Source organism: Sardina pilchardus, chromosome 19 (assembly GCF_963854185.1).
Source record: "Sardina pilchardus chromosome 19, fSarPil1.1, whole genome shotgun sequence".
Lineage (NCBI taxonomy): Eukaryota > Metazoa > Chordata > Actinopteri > Clupeiformes > Clupeidae > Sardina > Sardina pilchardus.
This window is the reverse complement of record NC_085012.1, coordinates 9,458,851-9,484,057: the sequence shown is the minus strand read 5'-3', so window position 1 is coordinate 9,484,057 and position 25,207 is coordinate 9,458,851. Positions and strand designations below refer to the sequence as shown.

General features: G+C 44.7%; 2 protein-coding genes across 2 annotated transcripts in view; one reads left to right on the top strand and one right to left on the bottom strand.

Moving 5' to 3' along the window:
* arhgap29a (Rho GTPase activating protein 29a) overlaps window positions 1-10,194 on the bottom strand; it is a 50,290-nt gene extending 40,096 nt beyond the window's left edge. The window contains exons 1-2 of the mRNA XM_062520760.1: window positions 10,057-10,194; window positions 8,027-8,604 (exon numbers count right to left, since the gene is read on the bottom strand). Coding sequence (XP_062376744.1) covers window positions 8,027-8,363 — 337 coding nt within the window. The 5' untranslated portion in view covers window positions 8,364-8,604; window positions 10,057-10,194. The remainder of the gene's footprint in view (window positions 1-8,026; window positions 8,605-10,056) is intronic.
* A 954-nt stretch (window positions 10,195-11,148) lies between these two features.
* On the top strand, window positions 11,149-24,843 carry abcd3a (ATP-binding cassette, sub-family D (ALD), member 3a). Its single transcript, XM_062520710.1, has 23 exons — window positions 11,149-11,323; window positions 11,962-11,998; window positions 12,191-12,292; window positions 13,376-13,464; window positions 14,785-14,854; window positions 15,418-15,515; window positions 15,881-16,004; window positions 16,119-16,175; window positions 16,329-16,471; window positions 16,755-16,824; window positions 16,992-17,061; window positions 17,231-17,328; window positions 18,349-18,440; window positions 19,183-19,274; window positions 19,361-19,433; window positions 19,532-19,595; window positions 20,550-20,627; window positions 20,977-21,042; window positions 21,450-21,539; window positions 21,975-22,094; window positions 22,405-22,509; window positions 23,409-23,465; window positions 23,615-24,843. The coding sequence occupies exons 1-23, from the start codon at window positions 11,214-11,216 to the stop codon at window positions 23,690-23,692; spliced, it is 1,983 nt and encodes a 660-aa protein (XP_062376694.1). The 5' UTR covers window positions 11,149-11,213; the 3' UTR covers window positions 23,693-24,843.
* The last annotated feature ends 364 nt before the right edge of the window (window positions 24,844-25,207 follow it).

Below are 25,207 nucleotides of genomic sequence, written 5' to 3'. Positions count from 1 at the left end.
TCACCACTGCCACCATTTTAGCTCACCTTTGCTATTTTGACCATTTTATTTCATTACTTTTGTTTCAGGAGAGGGATAAATGTCATCTTGCTTGGCTGTGAGACTTCCTATTGGGGCAGTAATCTACAGCACCGCCTCCTGAATGGACTGCAATGAAAACCCAGTTAAGGCCTAGCTCTGACTACGGAGACAATTAGTCTAATGTTTTAAATCCACCCCCTGCCTCAGCAGGCTGCTAGCTCATAAAATCTGACTGAGAACTTTATAAGATGTGACCCAGCGATACGTTCGCCAGTCGAGCACTTGTCTCTCCTGCCTTCAGGCAAAAGCCAAGCATGCAAGGGTGCAACCAGATCTTCAAAGGCTGAGAGTGAACCAAAGGGGCGAGTCTAGGCGGCTAGGCTAATTTACAGTGACTTAAAATACAGAACTGCTTCAAGTGGCCCATAAAAGGTGGCTGTTTTCTTTTTCCCCTTTCTTCTTTTTTTTTCAAAAGAAATGGTTCCTTACAGTGGATGTGAATTTCTAAAGGGTGAGCCGGATAAACAGAGTTACATTACAGCCAGTTCAGATCTGTATAGCTCAGAAGAAAAAAGGAAAGAACGAGGGGGGGTAATTTTAGGGTCGCCATTTCACTACGGGTGATTTCAACCACAAATCACGAAAACAGCATTTAGGTTCTCTCAAAGGACCAGCGGCAAACGTAGTTTCCCACAAAGCTTTGGTATCTCACAAGAATGACTGAGGGAGGGCTTCTGTGATGGTAGAGGAGGACTTTTTTTTCCCACTCTCTCGCTCTCTCTACAATTCTGTCCTTCTCTATGCGTCCGTCTTATTCTCCCACACACTTTCTCTCTCATGTTGTATAAGTCCTGCTTGCTAAAATAACTCCAGTGGACTTTAACTCAACGTGGTCTGCTGCAGTCAAGAGGGCTATTTGTTTAAGTCTCTAAGCTACGACAGCAGAGAATGGCCACTGTGTCTCTTCACTCAGCAGAATCACATGGGAAGGCAGAAAATAGCGCTTCCCAAAAACATTCTTGGCGCCCTGCCACACATTAGCTTGTGACGTAAGATGCATAAGCCTGCCTCGTTGTGCATTTCACAACACCTGGTGAGCAATATTCAACACGGAACGGGTTAAATATTAAATGAAAACTGACATAAGCGCTGTGAGAGTGACCTGCCTGGTTTCACCTTATCGGCTGTGACAAATGACTCACTCTCTGTTACACTTCCTAAATAGCAGAGTGATTCACGTACGTACTGAGGTTACCGCTTATTAAAATGGAAAGTGTTGACACAAGGGGTCTTTGTTTCCACTCTGATGTCTGTTCCATATCAACACCATGGTGGCTTGACTCATGCCAATGACATGTGCGCCGCCAACACCTGGCAATTAAAAAAACATCTCACTGTGATATTGTGGCAAAAGTAGCCAAACAAAAGAGAGCAAAAGAGAGTAAAACCCCCACACACTGAGGGAAGTTTCACAGTCTTACAGGAACCCTTGTGATTTCATCTGAACATTACTGACATGGGGCTCGTTGGTAGAGCACTATATGCCCCCACCTCATAGCTCTCGGTCAAGGTTTCATGGGGGGTATTGTGCAAACCCACCTTCCACTTAGCTTCCCAAAGCACTACACAATGGGGGCCAGAGAAAATAACTTTTTTAGCCGATCAGAGCCCCCCTCCTGCCCTCCTTGAACCCCACTTGCTGGGCAGGTGGAGTAGGGTCCTAATCCATCCCTCAAAGTCCGTCTGAGCACACACTGATGTAGCAGCCGGGAGCAGAGGCCCTCAAAAAAGCCGCAATTGCCCAGTCTCTTCAGAGGCATTCCCATCAATATTGTCCCGGGCCGGGGATTAATTTACTTTCCCCACACTCTTTTAAAATGATGGTCAAATACGAGACGGAATTGAGCGCCGATCTTTGCAACAATACCTAAAGCTGGGGAGTGAAGTAAGAGAGGGGAGCTGGCCTTTGATCGTTACATCAACTGTCCCCACCCCCTTACCCCTCACACCCCCATTCCTGTGGTTTTTCAATTGGGGCTTAAAATAGGGCCACACTGCTCGGCTTCTGGGTGAGGGAGGGAGGAAAATTCATTTCAGTTCGACAGAGACAGCCTCTGAGTAAAATGACAGCACCTGGTCTTGGACAAGGCAACATAAAAAAGCAGAAATGTGGACTTCAACTAACCAAGCTCTGCTTGATCTCAAACAACAAAGAGCAATGAGCTGGCAAAAGAGAGAGGCAGGTGTTCCATCTTCCACCACTTCCACCATTCCAAACAAACATTGTGATGCTACAAATTTGCAATGGAGAAAAATCGCACAGAGGCAACAGAGGAGCAACAGAGGAGAGGAACTCTCACTGACGATATAGCCACCCACCAATTGCACCCTATCCCAATCCGCGCATGAACAGCAATATCTGAACAACGACACTAACTCCGCGACCCACCATTTGCATATTTCCCAAACACATGCGGAAATATGATCCACACTTTCATCTCGTTCCCTTCCTTGCATCTGTGACCAGATGTACTTTTCTCCTCTGCATTTTCACCATCGTTTTTTTTTTTTTAGTTTTTTTTTAAACAAAGTGTCCAGCATCTAGCAACTGTTGATCTAAGGCACTAAAGCAACAAGTGAGCATTTGTTCTGCAGGAATGCCGAGTATGCGGGAGGGGGAGGGGAGGCGGGATAAAAAGAGGCTCGCAGCGCGGAGCGCCGAGGAGCTTTTTTCCCACCCCTATCAAAATGATTAGCTGTGCCGCTCGTAATGGCCACTGCGGCGAGGGTCAATATTGATAGAGAGGTTAAATATGCACTCGGCCAAGCGCTCGCCTCAAGGTTCTACAGTGCACGCCGCGGGACAACAGGAGGACAAAAAAATAAATAAATAGCTGAATAACCGATACAATTTTGTCCCTTTTGGCAGATAAGAGCAGTCTCGGGACACAAGGGAAGATGAGGAAGGAGCTCTCGGCTCTCACAATACAGAGTATATGTTGGATAACAGACTGTTGCGCAACGCGGCTTAATGAACTAACTGTATATTAGGTCATGAATCAGCACAGCTGAGCTAACTGAATTAAATAAACATTTTAGACTTTGATCAGTAGACGCGTAATAATAAACGCCACAATTACAGCATAATCTTTCACAGATAGAGATCAAGCTAAGTGGCAGATGATGGGTGCAGAAAGGCAAGAGCTCCCTGGATGACTAATCATCACACACAAATTCACTGTGGTTGATCTGAACTTCGAAGCTTTACCAGCTTTCAAATTCACACATCCTATTTGAACTCATTTGCATTTTAAAACTGGTTGTAAACATCTGAGCACAAAATGTCTTTGATACTAAACACATTAACGGCAAGCATACCTGTACATTAGCGGTTCTAAACATTTCCTCCTTCACGTTCTCACATAAACAACATGCTGTGCCACAGTGAACTGTTTCTCATCACAGCCTGGCCATCCTTCCGAAGACGAAAAACAAAAAACGAATAGTGCATTCCTCCCATAGCGTCAAAGGAAAAGTATGCCCCATGGGCCACGAACAGGTTGTGGTCATCCAGAGATGATTCGATGACTGGGAGTCTGGGTCAAGATTTGAGGTTTTCAAGCCGGAGGAAGGCTGTACCTCCCGGGGAGAGAGAAGAGTTTTCCCTCTGCCATGGCCAAATTGTTCCGCGGAGCCTACCTGTTGTTTTTCATTCCAAAGTGGCTGACACATGCCAGCTATCATGCTGCTTCAGTGAGCAGGCAACTGGTATCGCACGCACACCATTCCAGATGAGCACAGACCCAATAACCCCGGAGGACCCTGCCTCAGGATAAAAGGCATACACTCACAGTTGTCCTCCTTTCCGCTAACTGTCTCTTTAAGTTCAGGGGCAAAGGTCTGTATGGATCATTTGATCATTTGAAATGTAACCTACTACTTGAGAGGAACATTGGATGAGCAACCTATTTCATTCCTTTTTGTGTCCCGGTGGGTTGGAGGGGGGGTAAAAGAGGTTATGAGCGGGAACACTGGAGCCATTTTGTTTAGCACACTCTGCTTTCAGGCGGCAGACATTTACGTGACATTTACACATGCTTAGAGTCTGGCAGCTGGACAGCTCCCCCAAGCCCACAGACAGACAAGCTAGCACTTTACTACTACAGCATTACCATAGCGTGGCCAGTTGAACAAACCCACAGCACATCACTTTCTCTGAAACAGGAGCACAATTGAGAAGATGTGACAATATAGAACACAGAAGCGGAACACTACCAAGCAGATGTAACATATTCAAGATTCTATCTACGATTCAAATGTCACGAATGCAACACACTGACCTGATTGAGGTTATTGCGGACCTCGAAGCGGCCTGTCGCGACCCCAAGCTGGGTGAGACCAAGAATAATCCAATCCAATTACGGACATGCCTCTAACAAGCAGACCTTGGACAAGGTCACGACCTCCTTGGGAAATTCAGAAATCCCCCCACATTGTGAAGACATCATTGTGGAACTTGCGGTAATCCACAATAATCAGTCCACCACAGTAACAAGCCAGGAGTGTGAGGTAGCATTTGACCACCCCGAAATATTTGAAAAAATAAGAAAAACAGACAGATCTCAGAAAAAGCTCAAAAAAGTGACAGAGAACGATGCTTCCGAGACTAAACCAGAGCAGCCACCAACACACAATCACCATTTAAGGTGGGGTTTATAGAAACGGAGACAAGAAAAAAAAATAAAACATGGTTGAAAAAATAATGAATTCCTATTGGAGCTGGTCTCAACCTTTCCCCCAGGGAGCAATCCATGAGGGTCCAGCTATTCTTATATGGGAAAGTCTTCCTCTAGCCAAAGGCGGCCAAGCTCCCTCGACTACAAGGCCCCATCCACAGCAGACACTTGAGACAAAGGCTGAAGGCCTCACATCACTGAGCATGAAAATACTGACTGTGACAAGAGGAGACGAGAACATCACCCCCCACACACGCACACAGACAAACTCGACCAGACACACAACCCAGACACACACACATACACACACCTCACAAAAAAAAACAAAAAAACATTCACCCCCCAAAACATTACCGCGCTTGCCAGAAAGAAGTGCGTGGAAAGGAACAGTCGTTTGCCTTATTTTGCCTGAATGGCCCGGGGGGGGTCAAATGCAAAGGGGGTGCTTGTCCTCTGGGACCCATCGCTGAGACAATAAAGTCATAAATTGGAAGGGATTTAAATCACTTCCAATCACACCATAGCCAGTGATTCACAACAGCCTTTTCTCTTCTGCCTCGGTTGAGCCCCACCCAGTTAACTGCCACCAATGGCACTTTGAAGATGTGCACTGACCCGTGCCTCACGTCATCCAGATATGATCACTCGCACGGACGCTAGTTCATTTCCTCCATGCAGCATGTGCCGGGCATCGTTTCAGGGCCTGACCTCGAGACCCAAAAAGATAAAAAAAATAAATAAATAAATTAAAAAATTGAGTATCGCAACAATTCTGGAGATACGAGATCCTGCATTGGAAACAGAGTCGAGAGACAGTTGAGTGAAATACAGGATGCATCACTACACTACAACACTAAAATGATCTCAACTGCAAACAATGAATTTGTTTATCTTGCTGATAGGGCCTAAACTTCCCCAACTCTGTCTGTCTGTCTGTTTGCAGGGCCTTGTCTGCAGCTCCCTTTCTTTCCATGTCCACAAAATCTACCTATTCAATTTCTCTCAGGCCAATTAGCTTACTCTCCTCAAAATTGCCCTTCCGGCATTTAGACCAAATTCACTCCATTACGGGCGTTATCGCTCAATCCCATCACAGGTTACAGTTTCAGGGTGTTTGTTTACATAATTGACCGTCGACTGATTCACCACGACTATTCAAGGCAGGCCGCATTCAAATTCTGTGTGTAACGCAGTTATGCTGAAAACTAAACATTCAAGTCTGACATTTGGCACTTGCATTCACAGTGCAAGACCCAGGAACCTGGCCTCCTTTTGGGAGCAGCGGAGTGCATCTACTACAGAAAGGTTTTTTTGTGCCTGAGTGTCTTGGCACGATAAATCGAACCTCCAGTGTGTCTCAAGAGCGAGGGCTAGTCACAAATCTGTGGTATGACAACAATGCAGCGCTGTCACAAACCTGCTTGCATGAGCATGGCAAAACCGAGACTCCCGAGACATTATTGTCTTATGGACAGCTTGGGTGCACAATAAATAACGACAATGAACTCTCTAGGAATCTGTTTGCTCTGACCCACAGGCTTGGTGTGGGCGTGACTGCTAAGGACCTGCCTGAGGATGTAACAGCAACACCCCCCACACACACACACCACCACCATCCCAAAAAAAGAAAACCAGTCACTCAGAATAAGCTCTCCAAACTGCAGCCATGGCTGGCTAAGGTCAAGCACCCTGACTGACCCTCAACAAAAGCGGAGATTCCTCAGAACGTGGGCCTGCATGGCACGGCCCAGAGAGACACGGGAGAGTGTGTGTGTGTGTGTGTGTGTGTGTGTGTGAGGACAGACGGACGGGGGTGAGAGGGTGGGTGAGGAGGAGAGGTTGAAGAGGCTCCGGCCCCCTCTCTGGACACTCTCATGCTGGCCCGGCCAGGGGATTAGCCTAGACTGGGCCTGAGCCAAGACGACCCAAACGGGACCAGAGCAGGAATGCAATAATCACACACGCAAGAGCAGCCGCCCCGTTGATCTGCACTTTCCCTCCATTCTAAAAAAAAAAAAAAAAAAACGCTTCTCAATGCTTTAGAAATGCTTGGGTTGAGATTACCAGGGGGTGGGGGACAGTGTTGGGGGCGCAAAGAGTGGAAAAGGCCATTTAATTACCAGCAAGTGTAGTATTATTTGGTGGGACCGCGGTGAAGTAGGGCCCCACTAAACTGTGCCTCTCCTGAACTGAGAACTCGAGAGGTTGCATTAGTCAGGACCGATTCTCTCCCAGACAATCTTCTTTAAAAAAATCTTTTGATTTTGCCTCAAAGACAAATGGCCCCTTTAACAACACACACACACACAAAAAATCTGAAACGTCGAATAAAGGCTCAAAAGATATCCGACATAGAGGCAATGATGGAAGTGAAGAGTTGGAGAGTGGGAAAGAAGGAGAGAAAATGAGAGAGAGAGACAGACAGAGAAAGACAGAGAGAGAGAGAGAGAAAGAGAGGGAGGGGGGAGAGAGAGGTTGTTGTTTTTCCTTCTCTCATACCCCTGTGCCCCAAATCTCTCTCGCAGCACCTCCCCTCCCCCCACTCCTCCAAAATAAGACTCCGGAGGAGGGAACGCAAGGCACTCGGCCTCCCTCATCCACAACCACAGGCAGAATACCTCCACAGGGTGGGTCTCCAGGACACCCAACTTAGGCTGCCGTTTTACAACACGCGAAGAGCTGTAATAGCTGTACAATAAAATGTTTATTAAGTTTCTTCTGTGACTTTCCGGCCCTTTAATCAAGTTAGACTGAGTTTGGAGTGTGCAGTTCAGGCACGGTGGCTGCATCAGGGCACTTAAACTTAGTGAGAGTCACACGCTCTTCATTCAAACCATGCTACCCTCAAAGAGAGCATTCAAACTCCCTTCACAGAGCTAATAAATTGAGAATAACAGAACAATGGATGCAAAACGTGAAACTCGAGAACAAATAACAAACATATCTGATTCTGAACAGGTTGAGGGAAAAAAAGAGAGAGAAACAGGAGCACTGGCCATTCCACTCACCGGGCAGATAGATAAAGAGAGGTGAGTGACCGCGCAGCCAAGGACAATCCAGCATGGCTGATAAAACAAATGTTTTTGAAAGACAGTGAGCCCGCTTTTGGGCAAGCTTCTGTTTCAAAAGTGCCTGCCCTGGCCAAAAACACTTCCAAAAAGAAGCTTCCATATTTTTCATGCCACCTATTTACTATATCCCCGGGAAATGTGGGTGCACCCCAAAAAATCACTTTCCTCATATCTCCAGGGAGCAGGCTCCTTCCTTACCTTTGGAGTTGAATGCCTCCTTGAGTTGCAGAAGCACGTCTGCAAAGTGCCTCACGTCGTTCACCAGCTGCATGATGTAGTCTGAGTCGGCCGGTGCCGCGTCTGCGCTGTCCGAGCCCGAGCTGACCGAGCTCTGCGAGCTGCTTTTGGTCGGTCGGCCCCAGGTGCCCCCGCCGGTGCCCAGGGAGGAGGAGGAGGTGGAGGAGGTGGTGGTGGTGGTGGTGGTGGCGGCGGCGGTGTTGATGGTGCCCGACGACAGGGGGAAGAAGTGCGAGTTGGAGAGGCGAGCGATGCCAAGGGAGCGCTTGTTCCCGCCAGCGCTGCTCTGCCGCAACATCCCAGCCGCAGCCAGTGTGCCCAGCGATGGGGGAGGTGGGGGAGTGGTGGGGAGAAGAGGAGGAGAGCTCCTCTCCTCTCCTCTCACTCACTCACTCACTCACTCGCTCACCGTCTCCTGTTTCTCCTCTGCGCCGTCTCGGACACTTTCCGGTCTTTGCTCTCTCCTCCAACGACAGTTCCCGAGTTGCTCTTCGCTCGCAAGAACGCCCCGGGGTTGTCTCACAAAACAGAGGAAGGTCCTGTGCACACATACAAACAAACAAACACAAACAAACAAACAAACACAAACACACACACACACACACACATCCTGTTAAAAGTCTTTAAAAGTCCTTTGACAACAACGCCTCAGATGTTACCTCACACAAAGCCGAGCTGATGTCTCAAACCTCCAGCCTGCATGGGAACACGTGCACCCCATATGCCACTGTGATCTCCCTGCTGCCACACACGCAAGCACTGAATGGCAGCCGTGGCGCCAGATGTAACCACGCACACAGATGTTCCTATAAACCAGACTGGATTTTGACTTTCCTTTTGGCTTTGTTAGGCCTTGCACTCTACACAAATGACAGAGTGGGCTGATGTAACACAAAGCCTCAGTGAAGCCTGGTGGTAGACATGAAACCTCTCTATTCTGGGAAAGTGAGCGCTCGGTAACAAGGCAGGCAGCCAGGCCATTCAGAGGCCCCTGTCTGGTGATGGTGGGTCATATAGTGAATGCTTTGGAAAGCTGCTTTTTCAGGTCATTCTGGATGGGAAAGAGGATGGCGAGAGAGAAATAGCAGAAGAATACAAACCCTATCATCTCACCATCGCAACCTAGAATCTGGTGCACCAACTCTCTCTCTCTCACACACACACACACACACACACACACACACACACACACACTTTCCCTCCCTGCTCCCACAACACTACCAGCATCTATGCATTGCACCACACACACACACACACACACACACACACACACACACACACACACACACACACACACACACACACACACACACACACACACACACACACACACACACACACACACACACACACACACACACACAGTACACCAGTACACTGCGACATGAACTCTCAAATAAAAGGTATAGGGACACGACGTTAACTCGATTGATATTTACTCTAGTAACATATAGCCTAATAGGCTAATGCTTCCTGAGAAGAATTTTGTATAAGAAATGAGAAATACGTGTATGAGCCAGTAAATTACGAGAGATCAGATTAATTCCATGAAGATGTTCAGTAGATAAAAGATTTAAATATTTGCCATATGTTTGTGCATAATGCATGCATACATGTATCAGTTACCAGGTTCCAGACAGGTTGGTTTGCATTAAAGAATCTGAAATATTATGCGTGACCACGCCACATTGACACGCTCTTTGCTGTTTTGCTTAGCAGTGCGAGGAGCATTTAGCGAGCAAAGTTATTCTAGTTATGTGGTAGACTACTCCATCTCTCCACCACAACAAATAGTGGATGTGTTCGAAAACGCTGTAGTTTACACACATCGTGCAAAACAGATGCAAATCAAGTTCTGTGCCGATGTAAATATTCACGTTAGCGAGCAGCCAAAAAACGTTAACTTATCACATTCGTCTATCAACATTTGGAGTCACACTAATTCGTTGCCTAAGAAATGTATACTTTTAAAGTGTCAGGCAAATACTCACCCAGTATGTTATCCAGAGTCATCGTAAACTGTAAAGTTCTGCTTTCAGTTATTCTCAATGACGTTTATCCAATTTTGCAAACTATTCCAGTGCCGCTCTTTCGCATTTGTGCGTCCGTTTGTCACCGCTATTTGCTCCGTGTCGAAATTTTGGAAGCGCGGTGCAATCTCTATCTACAAATACCCCTTGAGGTCACGTGCCAAAATGTAGACTTTTTGGTTGGTTCGGCGTGGATTAAGAGGGTGGGCTCGCGGTCTCCTCCCCCTAACAACAGGTGTTCTGTCTGTTGACATGTCTGTTTATGATAGAAGCTCGAGACCTACCTGTCATTTTGCAATCTTTCGATAAAAAAAGTAAACAAATAAATACAAAATCAGGCAACGATACTACTAGCGAGAAAGTGTTAAAAATCAAGTGGATCTAGCGTTTGATTTGATAGACACTCAAAGAGCACACAAACTGTTTCAACAAAAAAAAATGCATGCTGAGAGACACCTGAGATAAGGCTAGCCTAAAAATGAAAATACAGAAAGCATATAAAGCTGTAAGTTCAGGTTTCGTGACAAGTTTTTTTTACTTCTTCAAGATGAAATCACTACACTGAAGTACACTGATTCAGCGGCATTAAACTATGTACCTCATTTCTAAGGCATCTGGTCCATCTAGTGGACAAAGCAGCCGTTGCATGAATATAGAGAGTGCTCTGAATTCCATCATGAAACAGCACCCCCTATATGTCAGAGATTGCCCTAAAATTAAAGTTTGTTGAAAGTGCAAGGGTAGCCTATCTATCTCCGATATTTATTAGTTGACATATGTCCCACATTCTAAAAAGCTGGAAATAGATGAGTGAAGTCTGCCCCGTCCCTGTGTAGACCTACTTCCAATATGTAAAAGACTAAGCAAAGACTAAAATTAGTACTGTGGTTGAGATTATATAGAGTGCAGTATTACTTGTTTCTCTTTGGTTAGTTATTTAGTTAGTTAATACGTGTACCTGACCTAGGTGTGGTGCCATATGGGTGTGTGCATCCAGGCGTTGCCCCTTGTGCGTGGGGCGTAATTCACGCACGACAGGCCTGTCCGTGGTCTTCTCCCCACCCCAACTACCCGGCATGCCCATTACTGCTCTCTGACCGGCTCCCACTGAAGGAAACATGGCGGCCGTCAGTAAATATCTGACAGCGAAGAACTCCTCCATAGCTGGCGGTGTGCTTCTGGTTTTGTACCTCATCAAACAAAGGAACAGGGCGAAGAAATTGAACGGGTATGTCCAGGCGCAGAAGGAGTGGAAAAGTTGAAGCAGGATAGTAGAAACCGGTGCTGCTCAAGTGCAAGGATAAGGGTGTCATACCACTGGGCTAGCTAGCTGGCTAACGTTAGCAGTGTCTCTTTAGCTCAGTTGCTAGAAAGCGGTACCCCAAACAGAATTGACAGTTTCAGAACTGTCAAAGTGTAGGAATGCTCGTATTGTATGGATGTAAACGGGGAAGTACACCGTATACCAAGTGTATCGCTATTATTCCTTTCTTAGCACAGTGTTATAGAATTATAACCTCAAAATTCATGTCCTTGATTATTTTCTCAATGGTCAATTACATTGATGTTAGCTAACTCAGCGAGAAACAAAGAGGGCTTGTATGCCCTCGGGAAACACGCTAATCGCACTTTTGTTATACCATAACTTTGTTGAAAGTTGCTAACAAACTTCGTGATGCTTTTGGTGTACACTAGCAACTTCTCAACACTCAAAAAAGTTAGAGGTTATTGCCTTTTGATTTGCAGGTTACTCAATTGACTTGACAGCAGCATGTTCATACGTGAAATGCGTGAGCTAAAACAAGTCATTTGCACATTTAAGGATATAATAATAATGTCAATACAATCTGCGTCTTGATTTTACAGAAAGAAAGGGGGTTCAGAACTGGTATTGAGCAATGAGGTAAGTGACTCTAGCACATTGTAACTTGAAATGCATCTTTTTGGGGGGTAAAGTAAGTGTTAGTCTGTATTGGTTTTATTTAAGGTTTGATAAATAGATCTAAATAAGCCAAAACATTCTTAAAATTAATTGGAAAATGAGTCTGGCAACATCACTTTAATGGCTGTCTGTAATATCTCATTTCCTCTGCAGCAGAAAGAGGCCAAAAAAGACCGGGCGGCTGTGGATAAGGTTTTCTTCTTACGCATCTGCGGTCTCCTCAAGATCATGGTGCCTCGATTTTTCAGCAAAGAGGTGGGCATCACTCCTCCAGTCTCAGTTGCATCACAAGTGATTAGTGCAGCACTCTAAAGTCTCAGTCACTGTCACTGATTTAACAGTGGTCTAGAAAAGAAGAAGTCTGCATACAAGTTATTAACCTACAATAACTGAATTACATTCTTTAGTTGACACAACGGGGTAGCAAATAATTGAAATCTGGCAATTGTACATTATCTGATATCCTAGAGTATATTATAACATTGACAAACCTATATTAATTTAAACTAAGGTAATATTTTAAGATTGTTCAACTTGAACTTGTTGGGTCAAAATGTCCTCTAATATCATTTGACACAACTATCCACGTTGACCTTGAAGTAATTGATGTGCCATTTGGCATTGTCCTGTTGTGAGTTCATAGTGTGCTCATTGCATCACCTTGCAGACTTCTTATCTGACTCGTGCAAAGCCAGCGTCCGTAAAGATTCACAGAATGACTGCACAGAGGGATTTTAATCTCATCAAATGCATTCTGTAACACAGTTGAAATACATACAATTTAGCACTCCAGTGTTTTCTAAGGTAAAGATATACACTACCGTTCATAAGTTTGGAGTCATTCAGAAATGTCCTTGTGATAACATTTTAAAACTGATAATTAAGAAAACTTTGAGGAAATTGTGTAAGCACATGATGTAATCTTATCTGATTAAAAAAAAACAATGCAACTGATCTCTGAAGCTAGTATTCTCTGTCTATAATGGAATAGAAATTTCTGAGTGACCCCAAACGACAGTGTAATGTTTTGTATGGGAAGGTACAATGTTTTGTATAGGAAACTATAATGTGCTCTAGAGTCCACTGTGTATATTGATAAACCAAGTTGCAATGACTTGGTGAGATTAGGCAAAGATAAAAGCTTTATCTCACCTATCACTGGAGCTTATCAGTGCGGTATGTCAAGAAAATGTCTCTTTTCTCAGCAATAGTATATTGAGTCTCCCATGTCATACATACATACATACACATATATATAAATGCACTGTTCTGCAATGTAGCACATCAGTGGTCTTTCGATAGTGGCTTGGTTTCTAATCTCAGTTTCTGTTTTCACAGACCGGATATTTGCTACTAATTGCAGCAATGTTGGTGGCACGAACCTATTGTGACGTGTGGATGATCGAGAACGGCACCATGATTGAAAGGTTGGACTCGGGAGCGCCTCTCCCCTCTGCAAAATTGATATTCTGTCGCAGCGTGTTTGCCGTTTGGTGTTTGTGGTGATGTTGGTGGTGTTGGTGGTGGGAGCATTTAGTATAGTATTAGGTATCTTCATGTTGCTATTTTGTTGCCTTCTGATCTCCACAGTGGTATCATAAGCAGAGATATCAATCTGTTCAAGAAGCACTTTTATTCCTACGTGGCTGTCATACCAGGGGTAATTGTCCTGCAAGTGTGTGATGTTAACCACAGTTTGAGACCAGTGTAACTAATATGCCTGTGCTGTTGGTTCCCTGAACTCCATTGCCTTAGACCCCACCGCAGGCATGTCTGAAGTGAACCTGTGTGTTCGGTAGCGTCAGTTGAGCTCTATCAAGCACAACAGACTGTCTTTAACACTACATATCCATATTCCTTGAGAGCCACAATATGTCAGACTGTCTCTCTCTTGTAGTTGTTGTAAGATAAAAAGACTACAGTCCCTGAGCCCAGACCAAAAACAGAAAACACAGTCAGTGTCAGTACCAGCAGACGTGGTCTAGTAGCGATTTTTGTAACCCGCCATGTGTGAGGGACGTATTATTATATGATAGCAGTTAATTATTATGTCATGCAATATAGGACAGGTACATGTGTGCTTTAAATATGTAGGAAGATGGAACATGTCTTATTCATTTTCAGTCACATGTTTCAGCTTTTTAGACACTAGGCTATAGTTTAGGTGGTTGATTTATTGATAACTGGTCGATCTAGCATTCCCCTTTGTTAAGAGTTAAGATTTACTCAATCCAAAAAGATAGAAACAGATGCTCATATAGAAAGGTTAGCATGCATTATTTTACTTTTATTGGTGTATCAACAGAAAGGTTGCCACCTCGGGTGGTACTGATACCTGGTCTGGCCTGTGGACTACTAGTAGAGCGAATTCCTTTTCCTTTGTTTTACCAGTTATAGACCAGGCATCCTCACATGTTATGACTCTCTAAGAACATGGTTACTCACCCCCTGACTTTTACAGCCAATAATCTTGATAACTCATATGTTGTATCATCATTAACTAGTTCAGACCTCCTCTGCCAAGTCCAAGTGAAAGCGTATTGCATGTCCGGTGCATATAACGTATTTGTGCACATCTTGAACACCCCTGGAGTCCACTAGTGTGTAGTCTAGTTCTGCTTTCGTTCCACATGTTGACTGACCAGTGTCCTGCACTTATGTTTTGTTTTTTGTTTTTTTTCTGTGTTGTGTGTGTGTGTGTGTGTGTGTGTGTGTGTGTGTGTGTGTGCGCATGTTGTGGTTTGCAGTGCAATTATTGGTCGCTCCCAAAACGATTTCAAGAAGTACTTGCTGAGCTTTGTCAAATTCATGCCGGCTGTAAGTGTGCCTATTTCTTTTCTCAGAGGTTCTCAACATGGCCCGTCACAGTGGACAGACACCCATTGATATAGTGACTCTCTAGTAGAAACTGTATTCAGATCAGCTTTTATCTCAAACTGTAGCGATTTGGAGTTTAGCACCAGAGGAGCTCTGAGGAGTTATATGTGTATGTTAGTCTTGTATAACATAACAATTAATTTCATACAATAATCAAGTTAATGTCTTCATAATGTCTTATGTCTTGTTAATGTCTTCATTATATTAACTTCACATTCTTATTGTTGACTAATATTTGCTTTAACATAGCTGGCAATGTCAACATCAGTATCAGTAGGCCTACTTGTTGCACTGTGTATGAATTGCTGTAATCTTGCCCTCCTTACACAGTATGTCTTTCAGTAAATAAGCGAGGATACATGAGCCGATATGTTTGTTTAAATCGTCCAGTGGGGGAGGTGGAATTTGCATTTGAATAGGACCGACAGGTAGAGCAAAGTCTGCTGTCTGGGGCCCTTGAAATGAAGGAACGTACGTGACTTGGTTGTTCCTGCTCTCCACAGATTGCCTTAGTGAATAACTTCTTGAAGCTGGGCCTGAATGAGCTGAAGCTGTGCTTCCGTGTGCGCCTGACGAAGCATCTCTACGACGAGTACCTGAAGTAAGACTGAAGTAGTACCTGAAGTTGCCCCACACCCTCCATGTCATCAGCCCATCACTGCTTAACCACTAACCCCTATGCAACACTTAGCTAATCTTCCCTCTTTGGCAACACATTCCCTGTACTTTCAAAAGATTAGAGGAATTCCTTTGCTATACAGTACTTTCCCCAGCCCTACTTAGAACATAGAAAAGCTGACTTTGAATTGCTGCATTTCTGGATTCTGTGATTGAATTAAGTTACAGGCCAAGGCCATAGTGAGAGTGCTTTAATCTCCCTTTAGAGTGTGTAGTGTTGGATATAGTTGGACAACATGCATTTGTAATATATCTTTAGTAATTGTTAATTTCCTGTATAATTTCCAGAGGGTATACCTACTATAAAATGGGCAATCTTGACAACCGCATCGCAAATGCTGACCAGCTTCTGACTCAGGATGTTGAGAAGTTCTGCAACAGTGTGGTGGAGCTCTACTCCAATCTTAGCAAGGTACACACATGGACAAAACAGCCAAAAACAACCGACGTCTTCAACTTAAGTCTTTAAACTTTACAAAATAAAGTATTTAGGAACTTAAATGATGTATACTTTTCCCCCCCACAGCCCCTCCTGGACATTGGCTTGTACATCTTCAAGCTCACAAGTGCCATAGGAGCACAGGTAATCTGAACTGAATTTCTGTGTTCCATGCTAAATGTAACTACTGTAAAAAAAACTATTAGCTGTAGCTTATGCTTATGCATGCGGCACAGCAATTTTTTGTAGCCATTTTTGTAACACATTGACAGGAAGTGATGTAATCTCTGAGTGCAGGGCCCAGCAAGCATGATGGCGTACCTGCTGGTGTCAGGTCTCTTCCTTACGAGACTGAGGCGGCCCATTGGCAGGATGACCATGACGGAGCAGCGTTTTGAGGGCGAGTACCGCTACGTCAACTCTCGCCTAATCACCAACAGGTACGGAATAAAGCAGTGTTTGGTGTCTCGTGCTACGGTTTCTTTAGGACCTCAAGGTGGATGGCAAAATCTTGACTTGCTGTAACTTTTGTGCATGCTCTCTAGGGTTGTTAGTTGTATCAGTCACCATTTCTTGAATTTCCTCTTGAGGATCAATAAAGTATCTTATCTATTTATTTATCTATCTACCTACCTACCTACCTAATGTACCTAGTACCTGTCGAGGAACACTTAGTGAGGAGTTCTTTGCTGTTCTAATATGTTTGGTATTTGTTGTTCACAGTGAGGAGATTGCGTTTTACAATGGAAATATTAGGGAGAAAGCGACTATCCACACAACCTTCCAGAAACTGGTAAGCAAAACCGTCCTTGATTGTGAATTGGTAATGTTGACTATTCACTGTGTTATGAAATCAGTGGTTGGACATCACTTCAACACAATTTACAGGTGCATTTTCCCCACATTCAAGGCATACATGCTATTCTTCAGAGATGACATGCCTGTTTCCTTGCTCCACAGGTCAATCATTTGCACAATTTCATTTTCTTCCGTTTCTCGATGGGCTTCGTGGATAGCATCATTGCTAAATGTAAGTAAAAGATGCTGTTGCCTTGGTGGCTTGTTTGAAGAGATGTGACATACATGAGCACCTGTCCTCAACAGATATACAGTTGCTGTCCACAGCAGTTGGCACATTCGTGTCATCTCCATGTTAGGATGGCATTGACGTGTTGCTCGTTTGTCTCTCCCACTCGCAGACATTGCCACGGTGGTGGGCTACCTGGTGGTGAGCCGGCCCTTCCTGAACCTGAACCACCCTCGCCACCTGAGCAGCACCCACTCCGAGCTGCTGGAGGTGAGAACGGCACCCTGAGTCATCAGAGGCTTCAGAAGCACCAGAAACACTCCCACTGGGGCTCAGGCCTAGGCTGGGTGAACCCTGCCTGAACTTCCGGGGAATTTGAATTTCGCCCGGCAGCTCAGGCTGGAAACCAGCAGATCTATTTCCTCTGTTTACTGCCAGAACCTTTGGCTCCAATCAGAAACGGCCATACTCTAGTCCTGGCACGCTATTGGCCGGTGACGTGACGATAACGAAACTTAAGCGACGTGAAGTGCAGTAGAAACAAAGCGCAGCTTCCCCAGACTGATTTTCAATCTTAAAAGATTGAGCTTAGTATGGTGAAAACCAGACTAGCTCAGGCCCGGGATACACCAACTGAAGCGCTCTGTTCACAGAGTGTAAAAATAGTTCTAGAATACTGGTCTAACGTACGCACTGCTATCGCGTCTGACGTAGCCAGTTTCATTGATAATAGTGGAAGTTATTTGTTGCAGATGACACTGCGCGAACGGAACGCTTCAGTTACATACCCGGTGTAACCTCCCGGCTAGGATGTAGTGTTCCATGGATGATGAGCCTAATGACTCTGTATATACAGTCATTGTATGAGCCACACAACTGGTCGTCTGGCTGCATGTTCCCATTCATAGATGTACTATACATTCATAATACATGATACATTCTATACATATTATTCATTCCTAATCATTTATGGAAAACACATCTATGCATGAGCAGTGCTAAGGAGAACTGTATTCATAGGTTTCATCAGGTCTCTTTGCACAGGTGTATTAATCAAACACCATGCAGTCTGCATTGATAAAAATCAAGGTGCTTGATTTTATACACCTGTGGAAAGGGACCTGATGAAACCCATGAATTGAATGAATACACACCCATGAACATACTGAGGCTGTTTTAAGACGTGTGGAATTTCCACCGTGTGTCTACAGTGTGTGCTGAAAGCTCTTGACACAGCACTGCTGTCCCTGTGGGACCCCTCTCAACCCGGTGTGATTTCTCCTCCTGTAGGACTACTACCAGAGTGGGCGTATGCTGCTACGCATGTCCCAGGCTCTGGGCAGGATCGTGTTGGCAGGCCGTGAGATGTCCAGACTCTCAGGGTGAGTCACTTAATCATACCCCTCTCCCCACGTTGGCTCTATTCTGAACAATTCCTGTTCCTTTTTCATTTAATCTCGCAAGGCAGGCTGTCCATCAATCCACCCATTCATCTAGCTGCCTGCTGATGGTGCATTCATCCATTTGTTTTCTCACTGTCCACACACCTACTGTATCTATCTATCCATCTATCCATCTGTCCAAGTCTTGACATATCTGCTGATCCACATAGCAGTTTGCCAACCCATTTGCATTTATTCATTTAGCAGACACTCTTATCCAAAGCGACTTATAAAATGAGGAATAACTTTCAAAGCTACTTCGCAAAGGAGACATTTGGTAACAATAAATGCTACTTCCAGAGGATGAGGTTGCAGAGGTTTAAGTGTTCCACAAAGTGTCAAAGGAGGTTAGTGGTAGAAGGAGAAGGCGGTAGAAGGAAGTAGGATGAGGTGAGTTCAGTTGTTACAGTAATTTCCTGTGTATTAGCCGCTTTGTGTATGAACCGCAGGGCAGTGTTTTATGCAAGTTAAAAGAAACAAAACCATGGTAATACCATATTAACTGTCCCCGGCGTCTATTAACCTCATAGCTGAAGAAATTTCCCATTTATCTAGCAATCATCCAGAACAGGTCTGAATTTTCTGAACAGTTCTTAGTGGTCATTAGGTGTCTGTCACAGTGTCCTTTTGTGCCTGACTCTGAAATGTTAACCATGATGCACTTCTGTTTCTGCCACACCAGGTTCACAGCCCGCATCACAGAACTCATTAAGGTTTTGAAAGATCTGAACTCTGGGCGGTACGAACGCACAATGGTGTCCCAGGTGGAGAGAGGTAAATAGTGAAAGCAGCTTAAAAGCTTTTTTGTTGTTGTTGTTGTCAGTGGTTTAATAAGAGTTATTGTCTTTATCTATATTTAGATACAGGAGCCATTGAAAAGCCTAAACTAATTCCTGGAAGTGGCCGAATCATCAACGTCGACAACATCATCAAGTATGAACATATGAAAACTTGGCTATTAGTTCTTCACACTATGAGATTTAACCATCAATGCCTATCAGACAGTACTGAACAGGATTGTGTCTTTGCAGGTTTGATCATACTCCCTTAGTGACCCCTAATGGAGACCTGCTCATCAAGGACCTGCACTTTGAGGTATGTCCTGACACCAGCTTGTCTTTACTCACTATTGCACTAGAGCCTTAAAGGCCGTCCACACCAACAACGATAACTATAACAATAGCTGTAAACAAATATGAATGAATGTGTTAACACATGAAATGTAACGATGACGACATGAAGAACGATGTTGTTAGGGATCACTTTCAGACCGATTTTGAGAATGCTAAAAAGATAACAGCCAATCCGAACCCATCACATTTTAGCCATCACATTCATTTACACGAAGAGAAATCTTTCTTGTCGTTGGTGAGTGTGGAGGCTTTTATCGTTGTGGTTATAGTTATCGTTATTGTTCTTGGTGTGAATGCCTCTTTAGTGAGCAACCAGGATGCGGAAGTGTGTCGATAGAGAAGTTGCCTCTGAATCAGTGGTGTTTCGAGGCATAGCCGATTCACCTTCACCGCCACCAGAACGGTCAGAAATACCACAGCTCTAAATAACCTTCTATTAAAGAGACACTTCACCGATTAGCATTAAGCTTTGTATCGTTAGATGTTTTTGAATGGTCGTGCACCATTCCCTCAGTTTGCCTTCAGATTGGAGAAATACGGATTTCCATGAAACCCATGCATAGGACTTCCTGCTTTCAATGATGTAAAATGATGATTTTTACATCATTGAAAGCAGGAAGTCAAACATTGAAATCAGTATTTCTCCCATCTCAAGGCAAACTGAGGGAATGATGCGCGACCAATTAAAAACATGACTGGTTTTCTACAGATACAAAGCTTAATGCTAATCGGTGAAGTGTCCCTTTAAGTACATCTAGGCTCCAGAATCAGATCATTTTTGTGCGAGTTCATTCAACTTGAATTTGTCCTGAAGTGGCTCCGCTGCTACACCATGCAAGGGTATTCTGTTTGAGTACAAAGTACAGACAACTGAGTTGGATGTTACAGTTTTGTGTTTGTGTGCTTTCTCTAAAAGGTTCAGTCAGGCACCAATGTTTTGGTGTGCGGGCCCAACGGCTGTGGAAAAAGCTCCCTGTTCCGTGTCTTGGGAGAGGTGAGTGGCCAGGGATCATTGTGTTGAAAAACCCTTTGTTCCCTCTGCCAATGCAGCTGTTCTAAAAGCAGAGTTGAGACCCCCGTTGCCTCAACATCCCGATTCAGATGGAAAACAAATAAGCAAACTCTACAGGCTATCAGTCAGCCTCAGTGTCATGTGGTTTAAATCATCTAATGCTTAGGAATAGGTGTTGTTTTTTAACACTCTTGTACCCACCCAACTGTATACATTACGTTGTTTTGGTATAGTTTATTTTCTGCTTTGATAGGCTTCACACTATGACACTATTACATGGTATTTATAGACTTCTAAAATGGCGTTGGATTTTTGCTCTTCTGCCCATTAGCTGTGGCCTCTGTTTGGTGGCAGCTTGACCAAACCGGAGAGGGGGAAGCTGTTCTACGTCCCACAGGTGAGCTGCCACTGTTATCAATAGCACTCAGTGTGCTGTGCTGGACTGGATTGTCGCAGTTCTAGCAAGTTCCTAGCCTGGCTAGCGCCTACCACTTCTCAAATGAGACGTGGTCTGGCAACCAGACGTTCTTTGTCTCGTATTTGGAAAAAATGCCCAGATCTGCTCAATGGGCGCCACGGATGTCTATCAAATGCGTCTGTGCATAGCTCATCGTCGTCTTGCTTTCCCCACTGCTATGTGATCGGTCCCCTATCTCAAGCAAAAATTAGGGCGGTAGTTTCCAGACTGCCTTAGCAGCGTGAATAAAATCACTGCGCAAGGCAGGATGGGAACACCCAGGCTAGCGAGTTCCATGAACTTGGTCTGACCTGTGGTGTCTGATTTGTCTGATTTGTGGTTCCCAGAGGCCATACATGACGCTGGGCTCCCTCAGGGATCAGGTGATCTACCCGGACACCTACGAGGACCAGAGGAGGAAAGGGATCTCTGATCAGGTACTGGAGACCACCAGACGCACCACTTAGCTTGGGCAATCTACAGGATGATTTTAGCACATGATAATTATCCAACCGGTGTCTTTTTTTTTTGTTTTGTTTTCCACAAACTTGTACATTCTGTCCATGTCCATTTTGCATGTCAGCATCATGTTTTGTGTGTTTCTCACATATTTCTGTGTGTATGTTTGTGTTTCTCACATATTTCTATGTCTGTTTGTTTCGTGTGTGTGTGTGTGTGTGTGTGTGTGTGTGTGTGTGTGTGTGTGTGTGTGTGTGTGTGTGTGTGTGTGTGTGTGTGTGTGTGTGTGTGTGTGTGTGTGTGTGTGTGTGTGTGTGTGTGTGTGTGTGTGTGTGTGTGTGTGTGTGTGTGTGTGTGTGTGTGTGTGTGTGTGTGTGTGTGTGTGTGTGTGTGTGTGTGTGCGTGCGGTGCAGGTGCTGAAGGAGTACCTGGACAATGTCCAGCTGGGCCACATCCTGGAGAGGGAGGGCTCGTGGGACATGGTGCAGGACTGGATGGACGTCCTGAGCGGGGGAGAGAAGCAGAGGATGGCGGTGAGTCTCCACGGCCAATCACAGAGCTCTGCTCTAGACCCAGACGCAGCTATCTGCTCCAAATCTGGTCCTCATTGTAGCATGGCCTGGTTTATGGGCTGTCTAATTAGGCAGGAAGGTGCCTGTTGACACACGTTGCGTAATGCACCGACTGCTTTTTTTTATTATACTTTTTCTGGCACGAAAACCTCTTTAGTTTGGCGATAATATCTTAGTCTGGTATCCTGACCTAAAAAGTGTTTTGGCGAAGGTGTCACATAATTCTGATTTCGCTGTGTGTGTGTGTTACATGCATGCATCTCGATTACAGATGGCCAGGTTGTTTTACCACAAGCCTCAGTTTGCCATTCTTGATGAGTGTACCAGTGCAGTGAGCGTTGATGTGGAGGACTTCATCTACAGCCACTGTAGAACAGTAAGATCTCTCTCTCTCTCTCACTCACTCACACTCTCTCTCTCTCTCTCTCTCTCTCTCTCTCTCGCTCTCTCTCTCTGTCTGTCCTGTCTGTCTGTCTGTCTGTCTTTCTGTCTGTGTCTCTCTTTCTCCCTCTCTCTCTGTCTGTCTGTCTGTCTGTCTGTGTCTCTCTTTTTCTTTCCCTCTGTCTGTCTGTCTGTCTGTGTCTCTTTTTCTCTCTCTGTCTCTGTCTTCTCTCCCCCCCCTACCCTCCCTCTCTCCCTCTGAGCCACTCTCCCCTCTCACTGTTAGGGGTTGTTCTCGTCAGTAATGTCGAGGGGATGAGCTCACTGCTGGCCTGGAGGAGTAGGTGACCTGATACAGTGTTTTATAGCACAGTCCCAGACTCGCTTCTTCCATTAGGAGCCTTGTTGTCTCCACAATACCTAAGACAGCTACTTTAGCAGGCGTGCAGCAACACGCAGTGTGTTTTCCAATCGGGGTTGTTTCTGAGCCATGCTTTCCGAATGAGACAAACGCATTGTTGGGATAGCAATAACCCACTGATGTGATGTGTGGAGCAAAACAGAGGTAAACAAAGATGGGGAAAAAGAGCTCCTTGTGAAAATGGCAGACAGCATACTTCATTCAATTACTGTAGTATTCCAAGTAATCAACGATTACTTAGTAATGATTCTATCATAGCATACATAGGTGCGCATGGCAAATTGTAGTCTGAAGCAACACCTTAAGCACGGCTACACCTTTTCCTTTTTCCTCGTTAGACTTGTTTACTCCGATACTGCCACATTGATTTCTAAAGCTGCATAATGGATATGTAAATAGCGCTGAGCGATCTCTTAGTGTCTTTGTTTCTCATTGTTTTTTTTGTCTCCTCGTCCTCTCACTTTCCCCGTCAGGTGGGCATCAGCCTGTTCACCGTGTCGCACAGGAAGTCCCTCTGGAAGCACCATGAGGTAAGAATTCTAAGGCCTCCTCACCGGCGGGAGACATCCAACACCAGCGGTCAGCGCTGTACAGCTTGTTCCCCCTTGTTGTGTTAACAGCCACACTTTTGTTGACCCTTTCTCCCCGTCCTCCCCTTTCCCTCTGTCCCCCCACACAGTACTACCTTCACATGGATGGTAGGGGGAGCTACGAGTTCAAGCCCATCACCGCGGATACCATTGAGTTTGGTTCCTAAGGAGACGGTCCTCGCTTTCACCCGTCTTCAAGCTCACGTAGAGGAGAGACCCAGTAATTCCCCCCACAACACAAAACCAGTGTTATACACTACTTCTAAACAATTCTGTTTGTAATTTTGTTTGTCCCTTTTTGATGAAGCTGTATTTATAGATCCGTTATAGTCTAATTATTGAAGCCTATTATTTTTGTCTCTGATTGTAAGTAATTTGTAATATATCTTAGTCAGGTCCACTGATCTGGACTGCCACTCTTGTTGTAAAAGACAGTCTAATTCCTAACGAAATATATCTGTGTGAGTGTGTGTGTGTGTGTGTGTGTCTGTATGTCTGAGTGTCTGTGTGTGTGCGTGCGAGCGTGTCTGTATGTGTCTGTGTGCGAATGTGTGTGTGTGTGTGTGTGTCAGTATCCCTATAGTTGTGAACTAAATGATGTCTAATCATTGAGGGGTCATCCTGTGTAGCTTCTTGCATGGGAGCAGGGAGCTTTGCACAAATGAAATGTACCAGTGATGGGCTGGCATACTAACAGTGCTTCCTATTATCATTAACTAGAATGAACCGTTCTTAGTGTTGTCAAGCTGCAAAGACTAAGTGGCCTTAGTACGTATTGTATTACCTGATGGTTGGTTTAAAGTGTAGAACCATGGGAGAGAAAAAAAAACTGTGCTTCCTGCCATTGGAAAATGTATGTAAGCTGAGTTTGATACCTTATTTCACTGCTTGTAGGTGTTTTGCAGTGTTTTATTGAGCCGGTCTTGAGATGCAGGTGGGATTTGCACCTTTGGGATGCTTTGACTAGCTCACTTGGGTTAGGCATGCTCAATCAGACACTGACAATGGATCTACAACCAGAAAGGTACTTGGCAAAGTTTACTGGTTGTGTAACTTAGTATGTCAAAGCCTTTCATATCCACACACAATGTAATTATACACCGGATGCCTATTTGTCTCTGATTTGTGACTTTTTTTTCTGAGATGTAACCAGATTACTGTAAGCGACTTTTGAACTGTAAAAGCTGCATTGTGTTGAAGCGGTGAGTTTTTATATGAGAAGGACTACAGTAGCCTAACAACACTGCACTCACATGGTGCATAGACCTGCGGTAAGCTGACCTGTGCATTTTCATTAAAAAACAAATGTGGAAGATTATTTTTATGTGTTTGTCCTCTTTTTGCGTGTGTGTGTGTGTTGTGTGTCACTGTGTGTTGTGTGTGTGTTGTGTGTTGTGTGTTGTGTGTTGTGTGTTGTGTGTTGTGTGTTGTGTGTTGTGTGTTGTGTGTTGTGTGTTGTGTGTGTGTGTGTGTTTGTGTGTGTGTGTGTGTAAACACACCCCACCCTCAAAGAACATCAGTCAGGGGGCGAATGTCATAAGTGCACTTCCAGGTTCTCCGGTCTAGGCATGCCCAAGTGTGCATTAAGCACTAATGAATCTCATAAAGTTGGGCGGGCGGATATGCAGACAGCGTGTTGATCATTTGATCGTCAGCCACAGTGACTCATGTGTACCTGTGCT

Bases quoted from the DNA above. Each gene is read 5' to 3' on its own strand.
- abcd3a (XM_062520710.1), top strand. From the start codon at position 11,214: ATGGCGGCCGTCAGTAAATATCTGACAGCGAAGAACTCCTCCATAGCT. The intron at 18,441-19,182 runs GTGAGTCACTTA...CTGCCACACCAG, and splicing joins GAGATGTCCAGACTCTCAGG to GTTCACAGCCCGCATCACAG. The intron at 21,043-21,449 runs GTGAGCTGCCAC...TGTGGTTCCCAG, and splicing joins AGCTGTTCTACGTCCCACAG to AGGCCATACATGACGCTGGG.